Raw genomic sequence first — 17,710 nt, 5'->3', positions numbered from 1 at the left:
GCGAGGAGAGTGTGGGTGTCGGCACTGATGGAGCCTGCTAACCGGCCTGGCCGTGGCTGCTTTCTAGTTTTGTGGCCTTGAGTGAGGTGCCAGCCCTTACTGAGCCTCAGCCTCCTTGGCTCTAAAGTGGGCATGTCCTCCTGGGCCGGGCTCTGGGTGGGGACCACCCCGCACCCGCCAGCACAGGGGAAGGGCTTGGCAGACCCCAGCAGCCAGTGTCCCGGTCCAGATCTTGTGTTTCTCTGGTTAAGCTTCTGTTGTTCAGTAATGCTGTGGACCATCCTACTGGAAGACGCCCCGTCTATGGATTTCCCTCCTCCTCCTCCTTCCTCTCTCCCCGCTTTTGTTTTTGAGGCAATCCGCTGGCTCCCAAGAAAGCCAGCTGGCCTCCCCAAGCTCCCAACCTCCCTGTACGCTCCGGCCTCCAGCCCCTCCGTCTCTCCGAGACCCCCGAATCCACCAACCTCCCCATCTTTCACGAAGCCCCCCAGGCCTTCTCATGTCCCCCAAACCTCCCCGTTTACCCGAGCCCTCAGCCTCCCCTCGTCCCCTGGCCTGCCGGAGCCCGCCGACCTCCCCACAAGTCCGTCCTCCACCCATCCCCGTTCTCCCAGAACCCGCCCCCTCGTCCCCCTTCCCTGGCCTCTCGTGTCCCCACGCCGGCCTCCCCACATCCCCGTCCTCCCGGAGACCGCCAGTCCGCCCCACATCTCCCGACCGGCCCGCGCCCCGGTCCTCCCCACAGCGCCGTCCTCCCCGGGCCCCTCCCTCGTCCTCCCCACTTCTCCGGCCTCCCCACATCCTCGGCCTCCCGAGCCCCGCGCGGGAGGGGCCCGTCTCCGCCACATCCGCCCTGCGGACCGGCTCGTTGGCCCCGCTCGGCCCTGCCAACCCCCAGCTCCAGGAGCCGGCCCGCCCGCCCACGTCCCGGCCCACTCCCCAGCCCCGCACTCACTCGGACCGCGCGGGGCGCCGGGAGGCGAGGGCAGACCACTGCGAGGCGGCGCCGCGAACCGACGGGCGGCCCTCCCTCCCACGCCTCACGCCGCGGGCGCACAGCCGTCCCGGCCCGGCGGCGGCAGCGGTGGCAGCGGGCTTGCACCCTCGGGGCCGTGCTGCGTCCGTCGGCGCGGGCCGCGCGTGCGCGGCGACCGGCTGAGCCGGGCTTCACCGCCAAGGCGCACGCCGGGCCGAGGCCCCGCACCGATCTTTGGCCCCCCCGCTGGGAGGACCGGGCATGCGCCCCACGGCCCGCGCATGCCCTGCACGCCACGGGGCTCCGCTCCCGAGACCGCGCCAGACAGTCGCGCCGGGAATTCAGGACGGCAAGGGACTGAGCGCGCATGTGGTGGCCGGGTCCAGGGAAGCCTCGGCTGAGGCCGGGAAGCGCGGCCCGCCGAGCTGAGGTCCCGGAGGTCCCACTGGCGGCACTCTGGGCCGGCGGGGCTGGACCGACCTCGGGGAAGCCCTCCCACCCGCTGCCCTGCCCCCCACAGCCCGGACGCGGCCCCTTTGCAGGGCCTCCCTAGCCCGCCGCCCTGCAGCCCAGCCCCAGGGCCGGAACCCGCGCAGTCGAGCCCCGCAGTGGGCCGGGGCCTGGCCCGAGTCCTCGCGCGTGTCTTCGCCAGGCTTCCTGCCCACCCCGAGGAGTTAGGTGTCCCGGGCCCCTCTGCACACACGAGAGTGAGGCTCAGGGGTGTGTTCCGTGGCATCACAGCTAATGCTGGGCTGTACTTAGATTGAACCCTGGAAGACGGCCTGAAAGAGGCTGTGGGAGGCGGCTGGAGGTAGACAGATGTGGGGCCTGCGTGCTGGTCTCAGGGCTGGAGACAGAAGAGGAGGACCCCGGGGATCTGGGAGTCACCAGGCCTAGGGCAGCTGAGCAGACCCAGGACGCCGAGTGGAAGGGGCAAAAATGCACTCGTCCAGGGGCTTCTTCAGGCATCCTTAGGAGCCTGGCGTTTGTTCTTTAGGCCGCAGGGAGCCTGGGGAGGGTTTCAAGCAGGAAGTAATATCTGATTTGTGTTCTTTAAAAAAAAAAAAATGACAACCTTGCGGTAGGAAATGAAACCAGAGGCAGGGCAACTTTCATCTTTATGGTGTCACTTTGATCCTCACCACAAGCCAGGAGGCAGGTTAGGGCCACACTCCTTTTCAAAGGTGAACTCCTGAAGCCCAAAAAGGTAACCCACCGTTCTGTCCTCAGAAGGTATCATTTGACTCTAGTTGTAACAGAAGCAGGTAAAATAAAACAATTTTGCGTAGCAAGAGTTTTACTATATATGTTTTTGTTGTTCTTTAATGAAATGTGTTATGGTTATTTGTAGAATTTTTTTAACTCCATCCAAGTTTGCAAGGAAGTGTGTCTCTGAATGTGAGCCCCAGGGCCTTGGTCCCCAGAGTTTGCTCCACCTGGAACTCTCCTCCCTCTGGAGCGTGTCACTCCCTCATGTCTTTGAGGCTTATGTGTCACCTCATCAGATGCCAACTGACCACTCTGTGTATAATAGGAACCCCCACCCCCCACCCCCTGACTCTGCTCTGTTGTTCTGCAAAGCAGCTGTTGTCCTCCACAGCCCTACACTGTGTGCTTGTTTATTTCTTGGTTGTGTGTCCCTCTCCCAGAACGTTAGATTCATTCAAGCAGGGACTTTGTTCACTTCTGGGTCCCTGGCACATAATGAGATATTGTGGAGTAACTGAGTACAGCTTTGGGTGATGGGAAGTAAGAAACTGTTATTTAAAGTGTAAGAAGGGAGTGGGAGTCAGGGAAGGGAGTGGAGGGACAAAGGGGATTATAGTGAGGGGATCTTTGCAGGGCGGTGGGGGCGCTTTGGTAGACTAAAAATGGCCACCAACTTGTTGACGCTGCTCCCCACAGGAGATTGAATCCAGTCATTCACCCCTTGAATGCGGATGGCTCTTGTAACTTGCTTTGACCAGGAAAATGTGTCACAGGGGATGTGGTGTGACTTTTGAGCCGAAGCTGCAGGAGATGGTCTGGCTTTCTTGTCACCTGATTCTAAACAAGTCCAAGCAGGTCTGGTGAGGAGGCCGCGTAGAAGAGCGCAGATCCTCCCTGGCTGACAAGCTGCCACCTGCCAGACACGTGGGTGAGGCTGTGCTTGACCACCCAGCCCTAGCCAAGTAGTCAGCCAGCTGCGGCCACCAGAGACCCAGGCAGACCAGCACAACTGTGGAGATGCACTCAGCCCCAACCAGCCAACCAGAGAATCACGAGCAAATCAAATACTTGTGGTTTTAAGCCCTAGATGTTAGCGTGGTGACACAGCCATGGATAACTGACACATTTGATGACCTCAACCTTATCATGATGCATTCAAAACTGATGTTCTGGAGGCCGGCTTTGATTATTCCTCTGCCTAATAAAAGCAGAAAATCAGGAAAGGGCAAGACAAAAAGTGATGCAAACAGATACAAAGAGGACGAAAGGTAGACGGAGGAGATGAGCAGCAGGTTGTGCAGCAGAGACCCTCCTCATCCCCTGAGCATACTTTGTGGTGCCCAAGAGCTCAGGTTCAGGAGTCCATGGACAGTGAAGCTGACCCAGGCTCAAGTTCAACTGTTCCCCAGGGTCAGACACTAAGCAGGTGGCATAACGTCCTTGCTCATCTGTTAATAGAGGTTACAGAGAAGCTCCATAACCTTAGGTTGTTGTGGGGAGAAAATGAACTGTTCCTGTCAAACACTCGGCAGAGTGCTTGGCACAATATACCCTCCATAAGTATCATGGGGTAGCAATAGCATTCCTGTACAGGTTACTGTTCATCTTGATCATGGAGGGGCGATCATTCAAAGGACCGCCCAGAGTGCAGTGTTAATAAAAGCTGATTTTCCTCAGCTCTGTGGGTCAGATGCTGTGTCCACAGTCTCCAAACCTCATAGCAGCCCTGCAGCACGGGCATGTTAACATCATCTTCATTCTATTGTTGTGAAAACCGTGACAAAGGAAAAATGCAAGCGATGGAACAGGTGGCAGGGCTGGAGCTCAAAGCTGCAGTCTGTCCCACTGCAAAGCATGCACTCCTCCCTCTCCCTGTGCAGCCTCTGCTATGCTCAGACCCCACATAAAAAAACAAAACACACAAGACCATGCGGCTTCTCCCCTTCCTGCACTGCGCCACACAGGCTGAGCGCTGACCTTTTGTGGGAAGCATTCAGGAAGGGCTTCCTGTGTATTGGCAAAGCAGCTGCATCCTGGGAGCACTTCCTCCTTGAAAAGCACCCTCCCACCTCCCTAGTCTGATGAGGGCTTGTCCCTAGGAGGGACTTGCTCATAGTGGAAACAGAAGCACACTTTAAGACTGGGGGTGGGTGCACAGTAAAGAGGGTGGGCGGTAAGAAGCTGGTGTCACCAAGGACACACCGAAGCCCACATTATTGCCCACATCAAGGCGCTGACCAGCCTGCAGATCCACACAGAGACACTGGAATGAGAAGAAGTGGGATCCAGGAAACTGGTGCCCGGGGCACTCGAAGATCCAGTAAGATGGGCCACTGGGAGGTATGGGTGTGCCACCTGCCCTCCGGGGATGCTGGCCCTCAGGTGGTCAGAACCAGGAGACTGGTCAGGGAAGAGGGACACCCTGCAGAAGAACAGAGAGAGGAGTCCGACCAATCTGGTTCAAACCCCAGCTCCCCCACGTGACAGCCCAGTGGCCCTAAGGGGACTGCTCTACCTCTCTGAGTCTAAACTTCCTCATCAGTGAAATGGGGAGGGGGGAGGCTGCAAGAGCAGAAGGGAAGGGGCCAGGGGGCACCCCTAGGGAAGATGCTCAAAGGGGAAGCATAACAAAGGAGGGACAATTTGAGGGACCAGAAGCCAGATTCCCTCCTTCAACTCTGGCCAGCGTAAAAGCAAGATGGGCCACAACCACCATGTGCTCCTTGCCCAGGAGGGAACATTCTGGACTTTCAGAACTAGGCTGCTGATGGACGTTTTACAATATGCTTGAAATTTCACTTCCCACAGGAATTTAATGTAGGGATGTTGGAATGTGGGACTATTAACTCCTCTGGGTGGGGGGAAGGGTCATGCCCCCCAGTAGTGCCTGCAGTGGATGCAGCTCTTTTGAGGGGACATGTGAACGATTTGCCCCAGGTGTGGTTTCATCCTCAGCTGGAGCTAGGGGTGCCCCAGCCACTCCTGCTCACCTGCTCACACAGATCTCCCCACTCCTTGCCCCGCCATGGCGTTCCAGGTGTCTGGGATACAGGGCACACTAGCTGGACCTCTTCCAGGCCCTGTCCAGAGGCTCAGCCCTAGGGGCTAAGCCGCCTATAGCAGTGACCCCAGGACCTCACCCGTGGGGCTCTCCAGGGATACTGCTCTCAGGTCTGGGCCACACACCCACTTCCCATTACTCACAACCCGCCCCCCCCCCCCCAACACACAGAGGGGAAACCCTTTCCCTGTACAGCACTCAGCAGGTCCCGGACGGGGACAAACTCCCATCTTCCTAACCGGAAATGCCCGTTTGGCCTGGAAAACTTGCAGCTAGGGCTCAAGTTAGCCTCCATCCAGAGCACCCACATACCTGCACCAGCCTCTAGAGAAGAAAAGATGTACATTTTCTGGGAAATTCTGCCCCAAACCATTGGTTCTCTCATTTCATTGTCACAACTCATCAGATAAGTGCTATTAAATGCATTTTCCAGATGGGTAAACTGAGGCCAGAAGGTGATGACTACCCAGCTCAAGTCTACCCAGCAAGTAAATGGCAGAGAAAGGATTCATACCCAGCTCGTGTGGCTCCAAAGTTGTGCTCTCAGTTACTGAGCTCCTCAGCCTCCCAAGGCAGGGCGGGGGAGGGGAGGACCAGTTCTGAGTCCAGAGGAGGCTCCCTCACCTTCTCTCCAGGGTGAACAGGCAGTGCATCCTGGTTTAGCAAAGACAATGCAGTTGCAGGGGCTCCCCTGGACCTGTTTCTATCGTGGGCTGGACAAAAGTCATTATCAGTATTAAATCCCCACGAAAGCAGTGTTCTCTCTGCAGATTTTGTGTCGTGCTCAGCACAGAAGGCTGCCCGCTTTCCGGTGTCTGCAAGGTGAGCAGACTGCCCTTGGAGATTTCCCACTTCTCCCATCTTCTCAGCTTTGTTTTTTCTCTCCCAGCTTCCACTTTCCTCTCCCCATTCTATCTCTTTCTCTCTCAAATAAACAAATAAAAGCTTAAAAAAAAAAAAAAAGGACTAGACTCACTCACTCATCGAACTTCGGGTCAGGCTGGCTAAGGCCCATCTCTCGAGGCTGCTTCCCCACCTGAAGCTCTAGGGTCCAGTCTCACAGTTTCCCGCTTGTGATGGCAAAGTGGCCCCATCCCGTGCCCTGTCTGCTGATAGAAGTGTAAAACCACTTGGGAAAATAATTTGGCAGTTTTTTAAAAAGTTATGTGTTTCCCATTCGATCTAGGTATTCCATTCCCAGAGAAATGAAAGCGTATGTCCATACAAAGATGTGAACATGAATGCTCATAGCAGCTTAATGTAGAAAAGCAAACTGGACAAAACTGAAATTTTCATCAACCGGTGAATGGATAAACAAATTTTAGTATATCCATATAATGGAATATTCCTCAACAATGGAAAGTAACAAACTATTGGTGCACACAACAAAGGTGAATCTGAAAAGTATTAGGGTGAGTAAAACAAACCATACTGGACATACTGTCCATCCTGTTTCCGTGTATATAAAATTCCAGGGGATGCAACATTAACCTAAAGTGACAGAAAGCAAGGGAAACAAGGGCAAAAATGAACTATTGGGACTTCATCAAGATGAAAAGCTTTTGCACAGCAAAGGAAACAGTCGACAAAACCAAGAGACAACCGACGGAGTGGGAGAAGAGATTTGCAAATGTCTTAATCAGATAAAGGGCTAATATCCAAAATCTATAAAGAACTTATCAAATTCAACACCCAAAGAATAAATAATCCAAGCAAGAAACGGGCAGAAGACGCGGATAGACGTTCTCCAAAGAAAACATACAAATGGACAACAGACACATGAAAAAATGTTCCATATCACTTGGGAAATACAAATCAAAATCATAATGAGATACCACCTCATTAACAAGTCAGGAAATGACAGATGTTGGCAAGGATGAGGAGAAAGGGGAACCCTCTTGCCCTGTTGGCGGGAATGGAAACTGGTACCTAATTCTGGAGAAGAATTTGGAGGTTCCTCAAAAAGTTAAAAACAGAACTTCCCTATGACCCAGCAATTGCACTACTAGGTATTTATCCCAAAGATACAAATATAGTGACCCGAAGGGGCACCTGCATCCCAATGTTTATAGCAGCAATGTCCACACCAGCCAAACTATGGAAAGAGCCCAGATGTCCATTGACAGATGAATGGATAAAGATGTGGTATATATGGAATGGAATATATATACGTGGTATGAATAATGGCATACTACTCAGCCATCAAAACAATAAAATCTTGCCATTTGCAATGATGTAGATGGAACTGGAGGGATTACGCTAAGCAAAATAAATTAATCAGAGAAAGACAATTATATGATCTCATGCATACGTGGAATTAAAGAAACAAAACAGAGGATCATGGGGGAAGAGAGGAAAAATACAACAAGATGAGAGAGAGGGAGACAGGCCATAAGAGGCTCTTAATCATAGGAAACAAACTGAGGGTTGCTGGAGGGGAGGTGGTGGGGGATGGGGTAACCGGGTGCTGGGCATTAAGGAGGGCACGTGATGTAATGAGCACTGTGTATTATATGAGACTGATGAATCACTGGCCTCTACCTCTGAAACAAATAATACATTATATGTTAATTAATTGGATTTAAATAAAAAAATAAAGAGCACCCTTGCATAAAAATAAACCAACAAACACAGACAGACAGAAAGTAGACCAGTGATTACCTGGTGACGGGATGGTTGGGGGAGGGAAGGATTGTAAGGGCATCAGGGAATTTTTTGAGAATGATGACTATGTTCATTATCATGGGTATATACACGTGTCAAAACTCATCAAATTGGGTTTGTTTAAAAAAGTCTTCCCCTATGGACTCTGGGAAACAAACTGAGGGTTTCAGAGGGGAGGGGGTGGGGGATTGGGCTAGGCCGGTGCTGGGTATTAAGGAGGGCACGTATTGCATGGAGCACTGGGTGTTATACGCAAACAATGAATCATGGAACACTACATCAAAAACTAATGATGTACTGTATGGGGAATAACAAAACATAATAAAAAAATTTAAAAAAAAATTCCCATTATCCTGGCAAGAGAGAACCCATCCCTGATCCAGCAGATGCCAGCCAGGGAACAGTGGCTACCATGGATCGGACGCAGAGCCTGGGGCCTGGAGGGAACTGCTGCTTCAGAAGAACTGCATAAGGAGATGCACGAAGACTGGAAATCCTGGCTCCTAGGTCAGCATAGATGCTCATGGAACCAGGCTCAGGTGTGCCCTTTAAGGTACCCCTCCCATCTTCTCCCAACACACAAAACAAGCAGGAAAGGGAATCCAGAGATCATTGACAAGAATCCCAGAAAGATTCCAAACTTGGTAAACGGCCAACGGGGAGACTGAGGCTGGAAAGTCCTGCCTGCCCTGAGTCCATCTGCAAATTATCTTCCTCTGCCTTTGTCCCCTTCACATGCAGGATTTGATCTCCTTCCGTGTTTTTCCCCACTAGGTGCTGATGCAGTTCCAGAGATTGAACTACAATACGACAAGTTCCAAAACCAAACACAAAACTAAAAAAGCATCTCAATGGAAGAAGCAGGACACAGTCTTCCTGGCCTTAGAGTGGAGAAAGGCAACCCCAGTCCTGGGGCAGGAAGGAGTTCTGGGGCGTACAAGTCTTAAAGACTCCCACTTTCAGTGGTTGTTGCTATTCCTGGGAAAGTCCCTGCAACCTCTAAATCTCAGGAGTTCTGAGGGGCTGTCTCTGCTGTTTGCCCAAATTCATTGACTGAAATGGACCCGTGCTCTGAGTAAGGGGGATTTTGGGGTGCCCTCCAGTGGCTAGGGAGAAGGGTTGCCACTTCTCCTTCCTCCCACATACAGTAGCTGATGACTCTGGAAGATTTCCTAGGTCAGGAACGAATACGAGAGTCTGTGCAAGTTTTCCATTACTGCAGGAAGTAAAAGACCCAAACCACACACATGGGCTCTAAAACAAAACAAGGGCTTTAATCTCCTAACATGCAAATCTATCACGGTACTATTTAAAACAACTAAATGGTGCCCCCTACATAAGGAAATAGATGGGGGGAAGGGGTGTGGAGAAAATGGGCGCAAGGATGCAGCTGCTGAGGAATCCCTGCAGGGCCACTGGACACTTGCACAGCCCTGAGGTTGACTGCGGCCAGTTCTTCTCCTTCTTGAGTGCTGCTGACCAGCTAGGACCAGGGCTCCAGCTGGCAGGACAGGGTGTAGCTAAGGACAGAGGGACACCTGTGAGTTGCCCAGGAGCTTCCATTCAAGAGTCCCTGCCAGTGTTTGCCCACAGCTGGAGTCTGGCGCCCCGGCAACAAGGCCTGAGGCTGCCCAGGGAAGGAGGATCCCAGGAGTGGAGAGCAGAAAGAGTCCACCCCGAACCTCACCGACCCAGCTCCTGATGGGCCTCACCTCTCAGCCTCGCTGAGCGGCTCCATAGCCTGGAACCAGGCCCAAAAAGGATCCTCGGGCTCTAGGGTGTAATTCTCGGCAGCCACCTGGAGCAGCATGATGTCCGTCATGACTTGGTATTCCTGAGCAGACAGAGAAGCACAGGATGCATAGGGAGCCTGGGGTGGGGGGGGAGCTGCAGGACCTGGTGACGGTTGAGGAGCGGGACCGGGGACCTATCCCAGGTCCTGGCACACATGGCCACCCTCCTGCCTAGAGATTCATCTGGTCTCCACCTGTTCTCAGAGGTGAATATCAGTAGCCCCTCCTCCGGGAAGTTCTCCTGGATGCCATGCTCTGTCCCCATCTCCTAACGGGATGGGACTTGCACTGCTTTCTTCTCAAGGGATCCCAGGAAATGTGAGGTGGAGGGCATGGAGCCAAGCAATGTTCTTCCCAGGGACATCTCTGAGGCCCACTCCCTACCCTTCCCTGCGGGAAGCGCCACATATGCTCACCTTATTTCTTTTCTGGTGGTTGATCTCATTCCCCTGGAAAGCAGACAAAGTCCATCAGAATGAGGCCCCTGGTTCTTAGGAGCACTTGATTCCCATCCCTTCTCATGCTGCACCATGGCCAGGACCCATGAGGGGGCCGTGCATACACAGATAGTGGGCCTGGGATCTAGGCCAGGCTCTGGGGTCCAGAGAAAGGAGGACATGGGGCAGATGGACTGGCTACAGGTCGGGACCCTGCAGCACCACCCTCTCGGAAGACAGTAGGGGAGGCCGAAGCCTCAGGCAGGAAGGGGCTGTTGCGGCTACTGAGGTGCTTGCTGACGTGGAGGGTCCTGACTTCATTCTCCCCCCACGGGCAAACTCACCGGGGGAGGCTGAGGTCCACTCAGACAGACCTCATGCAGCTTTGCCTTCAGGAAGCTCTGCTGCTTCACCAGTCTTCGGCACCGGGAGCTGTGGCCTAACTGCAGCCTCACCTCGCTCATCCCTGAGATGGGCAACAGCCCCCAGGCTCACAGGGTAGCCGTGAGGCTGTCATGAGGGGAGGTTTGCCGAGTCCTGAGAGCTCAGGGCTCAGTACAGGGGCGTTCTGCTCCCAAACCTCCGGATTCTGGTCCCTCCCCCACAATCCTCAGGCTCACCCACCTCCAGATAGTCCTCCATGGCGGTATCTAACATCACCAGCTCGGTGAGGAAAGTGCCAAGGAAAGGCACGACACCCTGTGTCATGAGGGGGAGGGTTGGGATGAGTCCCTGCTCGCTGGTGTCCACAGGGACCCTCCACTGAAAACGCTCCAGCCTCCTAGCCCACCCCATGGGCTCACGTGGAGCAGCCTAGGACCCTTAGCAGCCTCCCCCCACGGGTTCCCTTTCCCTTCCCCCCCAGAACATCAGACTCCTCATCACCTTCAGGGCCTGCTTTTCAAAAATGCCAGGGAATGGAGCACTAGGCCAGTCCCTCTCCACCCGCAAAACCCATTCTCTATGGACCTTTCTGGACCCTCCTCCTGGTTCTTTTGAAATAAGAATTGTAGAAGCTGTGGCCCCAGGAGCCGCAGCTGGAGTGGGAAGGATGCCCCCCCCTTCCTGATCTTTCCTTTTTGGGAGGCTTCCAGCCCTCAGGGAGGAGCCCTCCTCCTCCTCTGACTTTGGAGGCCCTGGGCCTCAGGCACATTCACCTTCTTCTGCATCCTCTTCTGGGCTCCCCGGAGGGCCATCACCAGGGTGGCAAATCTATTGGACGGTCGTTCCTGCAGGACCAAGGACAAGTTCCTTGAGACCATCATACCCTCAGGCCACTTGCCCCCACCATCTTGGACGTCAGAACCTAGACATCTGACCTAACTCATACTGATCCTGAGGCCCCATTATCCAGAAGCAGGCCGTGAGTGATTCCAGAACAATCTCATTCCAACATTCACTCCATGTGTGAACTTGACATTGCAGCCTGGCCTCCCCGAGCCTGTTTTCTCATCGGAAAACGTGACAACTCCACCTATCTCCCATGGTCTCCTGAGGACTCAGGGTCCTATTACTCTCATCATTGTTGTGGCCCTCAACCCAGCCCAACCCCATCACTGAGCACAGGTCTGTCCTCTGGGCTCTCCAGGTTTGTAGAGGCCCCCACCTGGACCAGCTGTCGACAGAGAGTGAGAGGGTGTGTAGGCTAGGGAGTCTGCTTGGACACCACCTGCTTGCCCCCTCGCCACCAACGGCATCCTCACCTAGGCTGTCGCCACATTCATGACAAAGGCTTCCCCTCCCCAAGGAATGCTTCAGACCATTCCCGACTACATCCACTCAGGACCCTGTTCCCTCCCACCCCTCCTCTCTTTCCAGACCTACACCTTCCAGGCTACCTTGATGAGCAGGTTCCTGCCCTGTGCGGTGTCCTTGCTGCACAGCTTTTGAAAGATCCTCAATGGCTTCCTGAAGAGAGGCAAGGGAGGCACGATCAATCGACAAATAATGTGGCAGGGTTGAGTGCGAGTGCCTTTTCTTTGAGAACCCCAGAGTGTCAACCTGCCTGGTTGAGGGTTTCTTCTGGGATCCTCTGAGCACTAAGGTCTTTGTAGGACATGGGAGGGAGCTCTCATGTGGCTCGTCCTGGGCCTCCCTTCCCATATTCATTGAGAAACGCTGTTTGGGTCAATTTGGGGTTCAAATGGGCAGAGAGCTTAGTGGCTGTCAAGGAAACACGTGAAGAGATTTAATGCAGCTCAGCCACGTGTGGGACATTTGGCAAAACTGATTTCTAAAGCGGGAGGCATGGTGGCCTCCTCACCAGGGAGGCTGAGAGACCCACCCACCAGCCCAGGTCCTGTGGTCGGGGTTTGCCGCCTCCCAGAAGGTCCAAGCTGCCTGACGGTGAAGAGGACAAGCCTCTGGGAGCTCCCTCGTCCATCCTGGTCCCTCCATGGAGAGAGGCCTACTCACCTGGAAACCTTCCCCCACGTGTTCTCGAGGCGGTGAATGGAGACACTCTGCAGAGCCGAGAGGATGGCATGTAAGGACGAGTAGTTCCTCAGGGTTTGACAGGCCTGGGGAGAGAAGAGAATGGGCTGTCACTTGGGGAGCCAGCACCTTATTGGCTCTCAAGCTTCAGTCCCCCTCAGGGGAAAGTGCTCCTGCTGGAGGAAGCCGCTGTCCAGGGACCTGCCGAAGGGCACACGTGAGGCCCAGAGGAGGAGGAAGATTTTACCTCACTCCAAGGAAGGAGCCAGGCAGAAACGGAGCATCCCAGCATGGGGCCATGCAAGGCGAGGTCAGCATGCCCCTGGACCAAAGAGCCTAGGGACTGCACAGTCCCTAGGGCAAAGACCAGGGCCTTCCACCCTGAGACCTGATCAAGGGAAGAGCAGTGCCCGAGACTCAGGAGAGCACCTCGGCTGGGCTTCCCGTTGCATACCTTGGCCACCTTGATCCAGTGCTCCACCACCATGGCCCTGTCCCGGGCTGTCATGCTTGGGTTGCCAAGGCAGGTGGTGATGACACACTTGGCCACACCGTTGAACTGGGCGACAGTGGCCCGGACTGTGGGTGCCAGGTGCTCATTGCCAGGCTTGTTGCGCTTGGACCAGACGGAGCCCAGGCACTGATGGGGCAGCAGCTTCTTGAACAGCTCCTAGAGAACAGGCGGACCTTGGTTCACCCAGCCATTTCCCATGCAAGACTCATGTCCTACGTGGGGGTCACAGGTCAGAGCTGGACCTCAGGGAGCTGAGAATCTGGCCTGAGCCTGGTTCGAGACCGTGGATTTCATTCCATTGTTTTCCCTGAGGGAACCCAGTACACAATGACCCAGGAGCAAACAGAGCAAGGGAAGGAAGGAGGGCATTGGCACCCTGATCATGCTCAGGAACTCCCAGCTCCAGGTGGCACTGCAAGGTGGTCCAACCCAAGGGGGCTTCTTCCCCTCCCCTCCAACTGGTCATCCCCCTGGTCCTTCCCCCCCTTTCAGATGCACATTCTCACACGGGAGCTGCAACCACACATTCTTCCGTCTGCCCTGTCCTCATGGACACATCAGATGCCTAATCAATGCTGAGGGTACTCATCCTCCAAGGCACATGAGTGGGTGACCCATGGACTTGACTGAACACAGGGAGCTGCCCTCCTCCACCCACGGGACCAGGGCCTGCCCATTGGTCTCTCCATTCTGGCTCATTTCTTCTCCCTAGTACCTCCGTATCAGTGCTTATCAGGGTCTCTCGCTACAGTCCGCAGCTGGATAGGGAAAGCTTGGGGCTAAGAGCCTTGATGGGTTGACAGGGTTGGGAAGTGGTGGAGCTGAGATTTGGTCCCAGACCATAGGAGTCCACATCAGGGAAAGGCAGGTGTGGGGCAGGTGAGAGCAGAAGGAAGGCCTGCCCCTGGCCCACCCTGAGAGCCCAGCTGCTCACCGCATCCATATACGTGAGCTGCTCTGCCACCAGCCTGGGAGGGAAGTCCAGGAGGTCGGGCTTCTCCTCACCCAGCTGGTTCTTTGGGGTGACACAGCGGTGGCAGGAAGCCTCTGGGGCCGCGGTGGGCTCTGTGGCTGTTGCCTGAGTGAAACTTTCCAGCAAAAAGGGTGGTCCAGCTGACTGCCGCTCAGCACCCGGCACACATGCAGAAGATGGGAGCACGGGTTGCAGTTCTGGAACAGCTGACAGAGGGGAGGCTGGCTCTGACACCGCAGGTGACAGTTGACACAGAGCCGGGGTCGCCTCTAGCTCTATAGGAGGCCCTGTTCCTGGCTCTGCCGCTGGAAGGAGCCCTGGAGCTGGCACTGGGGCAGGAGACAGAGAAAGGTTCATCCACATCACTGACTTTCCGGATGCCTTTGCAAAACCAGGACAGACCCCATGGCCTTGAAAGGAATACCCAGCCCATGAACCCCATCCCAGTTAGCCTTCCCAGCTTGCCATCCCCCTTACCCTCCACCTCTGCCTCAGTGAGCGCCAGAAGTTCCCGCTGCATCAGGAGAAGGGGGACATGGTTTGTCAGGTCCCAGGCATGCCACTTCAGAACCATGGCCCCATGCACATAGGCCACCTTGATCTCGACACGGTCACGGCCCAGGGACTGATAGATAGCCTGCAAATTCTGGTCAGGCCAGGTACCCAAGAAGGGAGACAGGGTGCTGGGGAGAGTCATATGTGGAGCAGAGTCAGAGGCCTGGCCTTGCATTGCACATGCTACTCCCACAGCACCGTTCTTTCTGTATGGGTCCCAGAGGATGGCCCCAGCCCCCTTCCAACCCCTCTCTAGCTGCCCTCGTAGTGGGAGGCCTGGTCCTCCAGAAAACCTGAATGAGTCTGGTTTTTCCACTTCTCCTCTCCTCTACCTGGCCATGGGCCTGATCTACTCTATCCTCCATGCACACCAGTATCAAGGCTCAGGTTGGAGGCAGATTTGTGAGTGGTCGGCTCAGCACAGCCTCGGTTCTTGGCCCCGGTTGGGGTGGTCAGCAGGGAGGGGCAGGCAGAGCAAGTTGGGACCGTCAAAGGGATGGGTGTTTCAGGCACCCACTGAGCCCAGACTGTGCTCTGCCGCCCAGAGGGCCCGGGACCCCCTCCACAGCCTTCTTTGACTCATTTGCTTCTTCACATGAAGCCCCCCAGATGAAGCCCACCCACTGGAAATCAAGAGATCGGTGAGATCCCTGGTTTGGCAAATCCCTCCCCAGCCAGCACCCCTGTAGTCCCCCACCCTGCTCTGTGGAGGCAGCCAGCCCTGCTTCTGGACCCAAACCCCTGTCCCAGTTTTACTTGATCATTTCATCTGTCCTATGATCCAGCTCTAGGTGGATCCTTTCAAAGCTAGAGGAGGCTACGAAGATGTCACATCTAACAACCATTGGACATGCATGCTTAGGGTGTGCAGAGTGCCTATCTGACCCTCTGAATAGAACTGAGACCCAGACACTGTATCTCCTCTCTCCATTCACATTCCTAGTGCTTAATATACATTCTTGAACGACTACTTCCCAGCCCGCACTTTCCAAATCCTGAGTGGCCCGTGGGCTGGTCTGCCTGCTCCCAGTGTGCCCCTGAGCTGCTCACACAAAGGACAACTACCAGAACCATCTAGATGGAATCTCAGAAGTCCTTTGCACATGGGGAAACTGCCTGCTTTGCATTTCCTTTCGTCAACCCAGAAGGGCCACCGGCCTGTGAGGGTTGCACTTGAGAGCTTCTTGACCGGAGAGAGAGAACTATTAAGCAAGAAATTGCCCAGCACGTCCAGGAGCCCTTTCTACAGAGCCAAGCACCAGAGTAGACCGTGCCATGTTTCCTCCCATGATTTCCTACAGTACCTGTATGAGGTTCATCCTCTTAACCACCCCAGTTTTCAGAAGAGGAAAGGGAAGGTCAGAGAGGGTAGTGCCATTCCCGAGATGTACACCCAGTAGATGGGAGGCTCACCCTGTGCTGTGCATGGGGTGGGCACTCACCTATTGAACTGCTGGCCCAGGACCTGTGTGGCTGAAGTGAACATCTCGTACATGCAGAAGATCGTTGAGGTGTTTGAGATGCTCCCATCTGGGAAGGATGGCACCAGGGACTGTACGAAATGCTCCATTGTGCCTTCTCGGAGCCTCAGCATCGTCTGGGCCTCATCCAGGGACAGGGATGATTCCTTTTCCCACCAGGTAGAGAAGGGGGGTGTGGGGGGCAATGGAGTCAGCTTCAACACCACGAACCACCAGGATGATCAGGGTCTGGTGCTCAGACCAGAGAGTCCCATCCCTTCAGGAAGTTGTGCAAGAAAAGGGACTTGAGGGCCCACCCAGAAAAAGGCTCTAGGCTTGAAAGTACAATTGCCTTTAGGGGTGAAATGAGAAAGCATTGGTCACTTCAACACATCTTGTTAGCTGAGCCACCACAGCCTTTCTCTCTCTGAATAGGCTTTATTAAGAACTGTATGCCTTTGAGTCATCAGTCAACATCCCTACTGCAGACAGGAGAAAGCACAGGCTTAGCATCTCCAACGCTGCTCGAGATCATAGACGTTGGGCCTGAGAACTGTCCAGAGCATGGAATGCATGGCATTTCCCTAGGCTGCTGCGGCCTGGTCTGTTCCTCAGGTGGGGAGAAAGGTTCAGGGGAAATCCACCTTCCTCGGCAGGCCCCAGGGGAGCTGGTTGTTTCTAGTGTGGGTTCTGGCCTTGCCGTGATCATCTGTGGGTCCTGAGATTGGACATCAATCTGGACCTGTTCTCACCCCAGACCAGCATTGGATGTTGTTGTGGGCCGAGGCACCTGCTGCTTGTCAAGGGAGATGGAGTAGCTGAGCCTTTGGAGCAAGCAGCTCCTCAAAGATGGCCTGGATTGAACTCTGAAAAGACAGAGTCCACTACCTGGGCCAGGAGGCATCAGAGGCCTTGCACCCAATCCGTGCTTGAAAGGCTGATTCACGGCGGCAGACAACCTCCCATACGGAGGCCCAAAAAGACATATGAGGACACAGCTTGTGACCCGGGGGACATACAATGAGTCGATGTGTTCTGAGAGGTGATACGTTACAGAGGAACATATAGAATGGCTTCATCCCACCGTTCCTTTTATGTTCAATCACCCTGTGTGGGGTGAGGATTCATAAGGCCTTGGACACGTTCTCCAAGGACAGTGGAGCTGGGTTCTACACAGGATGGCTGGGGTGAGTCAAGAAAATACTCAAAACAGTAGCAAAATGCAAAGACACTCATGGCTGCGGGAAAAGTCACACAAAACAGAATGAAACAGAATAACCCACGCCCCAAACTGCAAAAAACACAAACACTATTCTCTACCATTCCCACCTATGGGAAGAGTGTCTTCCTACCTTCTCCCACAGCTGGTGGTGGAGGTGTGGATACTGGGATGACTTTGTGGTTGGGCCTGCGGGGCACTCATGTGGAAACACCATGGGAGGGCCCCAGGTTTGTCCCCATATTTGTGTGGGGGCCCTGGGCGTGTGGAACCCTCTTCCCATTCTCACCTCAGAGCGGCACTGATCCTGGGTGGCCTGGTGCACCTGCCACTTGTCTAGGGCGTTGTAGTTGAAGTCCCAGACCAGCTCTTCGATGACCTCCTGGGTGCAGCTCTGAAAATGCAGTGCCCCATAG

At 54.7% G+C, this 17,710-nt stretch overlaps 2 protein-coding genes across 3 annotated transcripts in view; both read right to left on the bottom strand.

The window, feature by feature from the left end:
- LOC125281949 (ral guanine nucleotide dissociation stimulator-like) overlaps positions 1-17,710 on the bottom strand; it is a 476,760-nt gene that overhangs the window by 171,569 nt on the left and 287,481 nt on the right. The window lies entirely within an intron of this gene.
- Positions 9,246-10,932, bottom strand: LOC130543868 (ral guanine nucleotide dissociation stimulator-like). Its single transcript, XM_057312930.1, has 5 exons — positions 10,765-10,932; positions 10,485-10,650; positions 10,120-10,152; positions 9,623-9,744; positions 9,246-9,430 (listed from the first exon to the last, which is right to left on the bottom strand). Exons 2-5 carry the CDS (start codon positions 10,602-10,604, stop codon positions 9,394-9,396), a joined length of 312 nt encoding a protein of 103 aa, XP_057168913.1. The 5' UTR covers positions 10,605-10,650; positions 10,765-10,932; the 3' UTR covers positions 9,246-9,393.

Source organism: Ursus arctos, unplaced genomic scaffold (genome assembly GCF_023065955.2).
Source record: "Ursus arctos isolate Adak ecotype North America unplaced genomic scaffold, UrsArc2.0 scaffold_16, whole genome shotgun sequence".
In the NCBI taxonomy this organism is placed as follows: Eukaryota; Metazoa; Chordata; class Mammalia; order Carnivora; family Ursidae; genus Ursus; species Ursus arctos.
The sequence above is the reverse complement of the archived record's forward strand: the minus strand, read 5'-3'. Positions and strand labels throughout refer to the sequence as shown.

What these genes read in the sequence shown, in the direction of transcription:
- LOC130543868 (XM_057312930.1), bottom strand. Translation starts at nt 10,604, where the DNA reads ATGAGCGAGGTGAGGCTGCAGTTAGGCCACAGCTCCCGGTGCCGAAGA. An exon ending in GTGGACCTCAGCCTCCCCCG is followed by an intron (nt 10,153 to 10,484) that starts GTGAGTTTGCCC and finishes TCTGCTTTCCAG; the next exon opens with GGGAATGAGATCAACCACCA. An exon ending in CCGCTCAGCGAGGCTGAGAG is followed by an intron (nt 9,431 to 9,622) that starts GTGAGGCCCATC and finishes CTCTGTCCTTAG; the next exon opens with CTACACCCTGTCCTGCCAGC.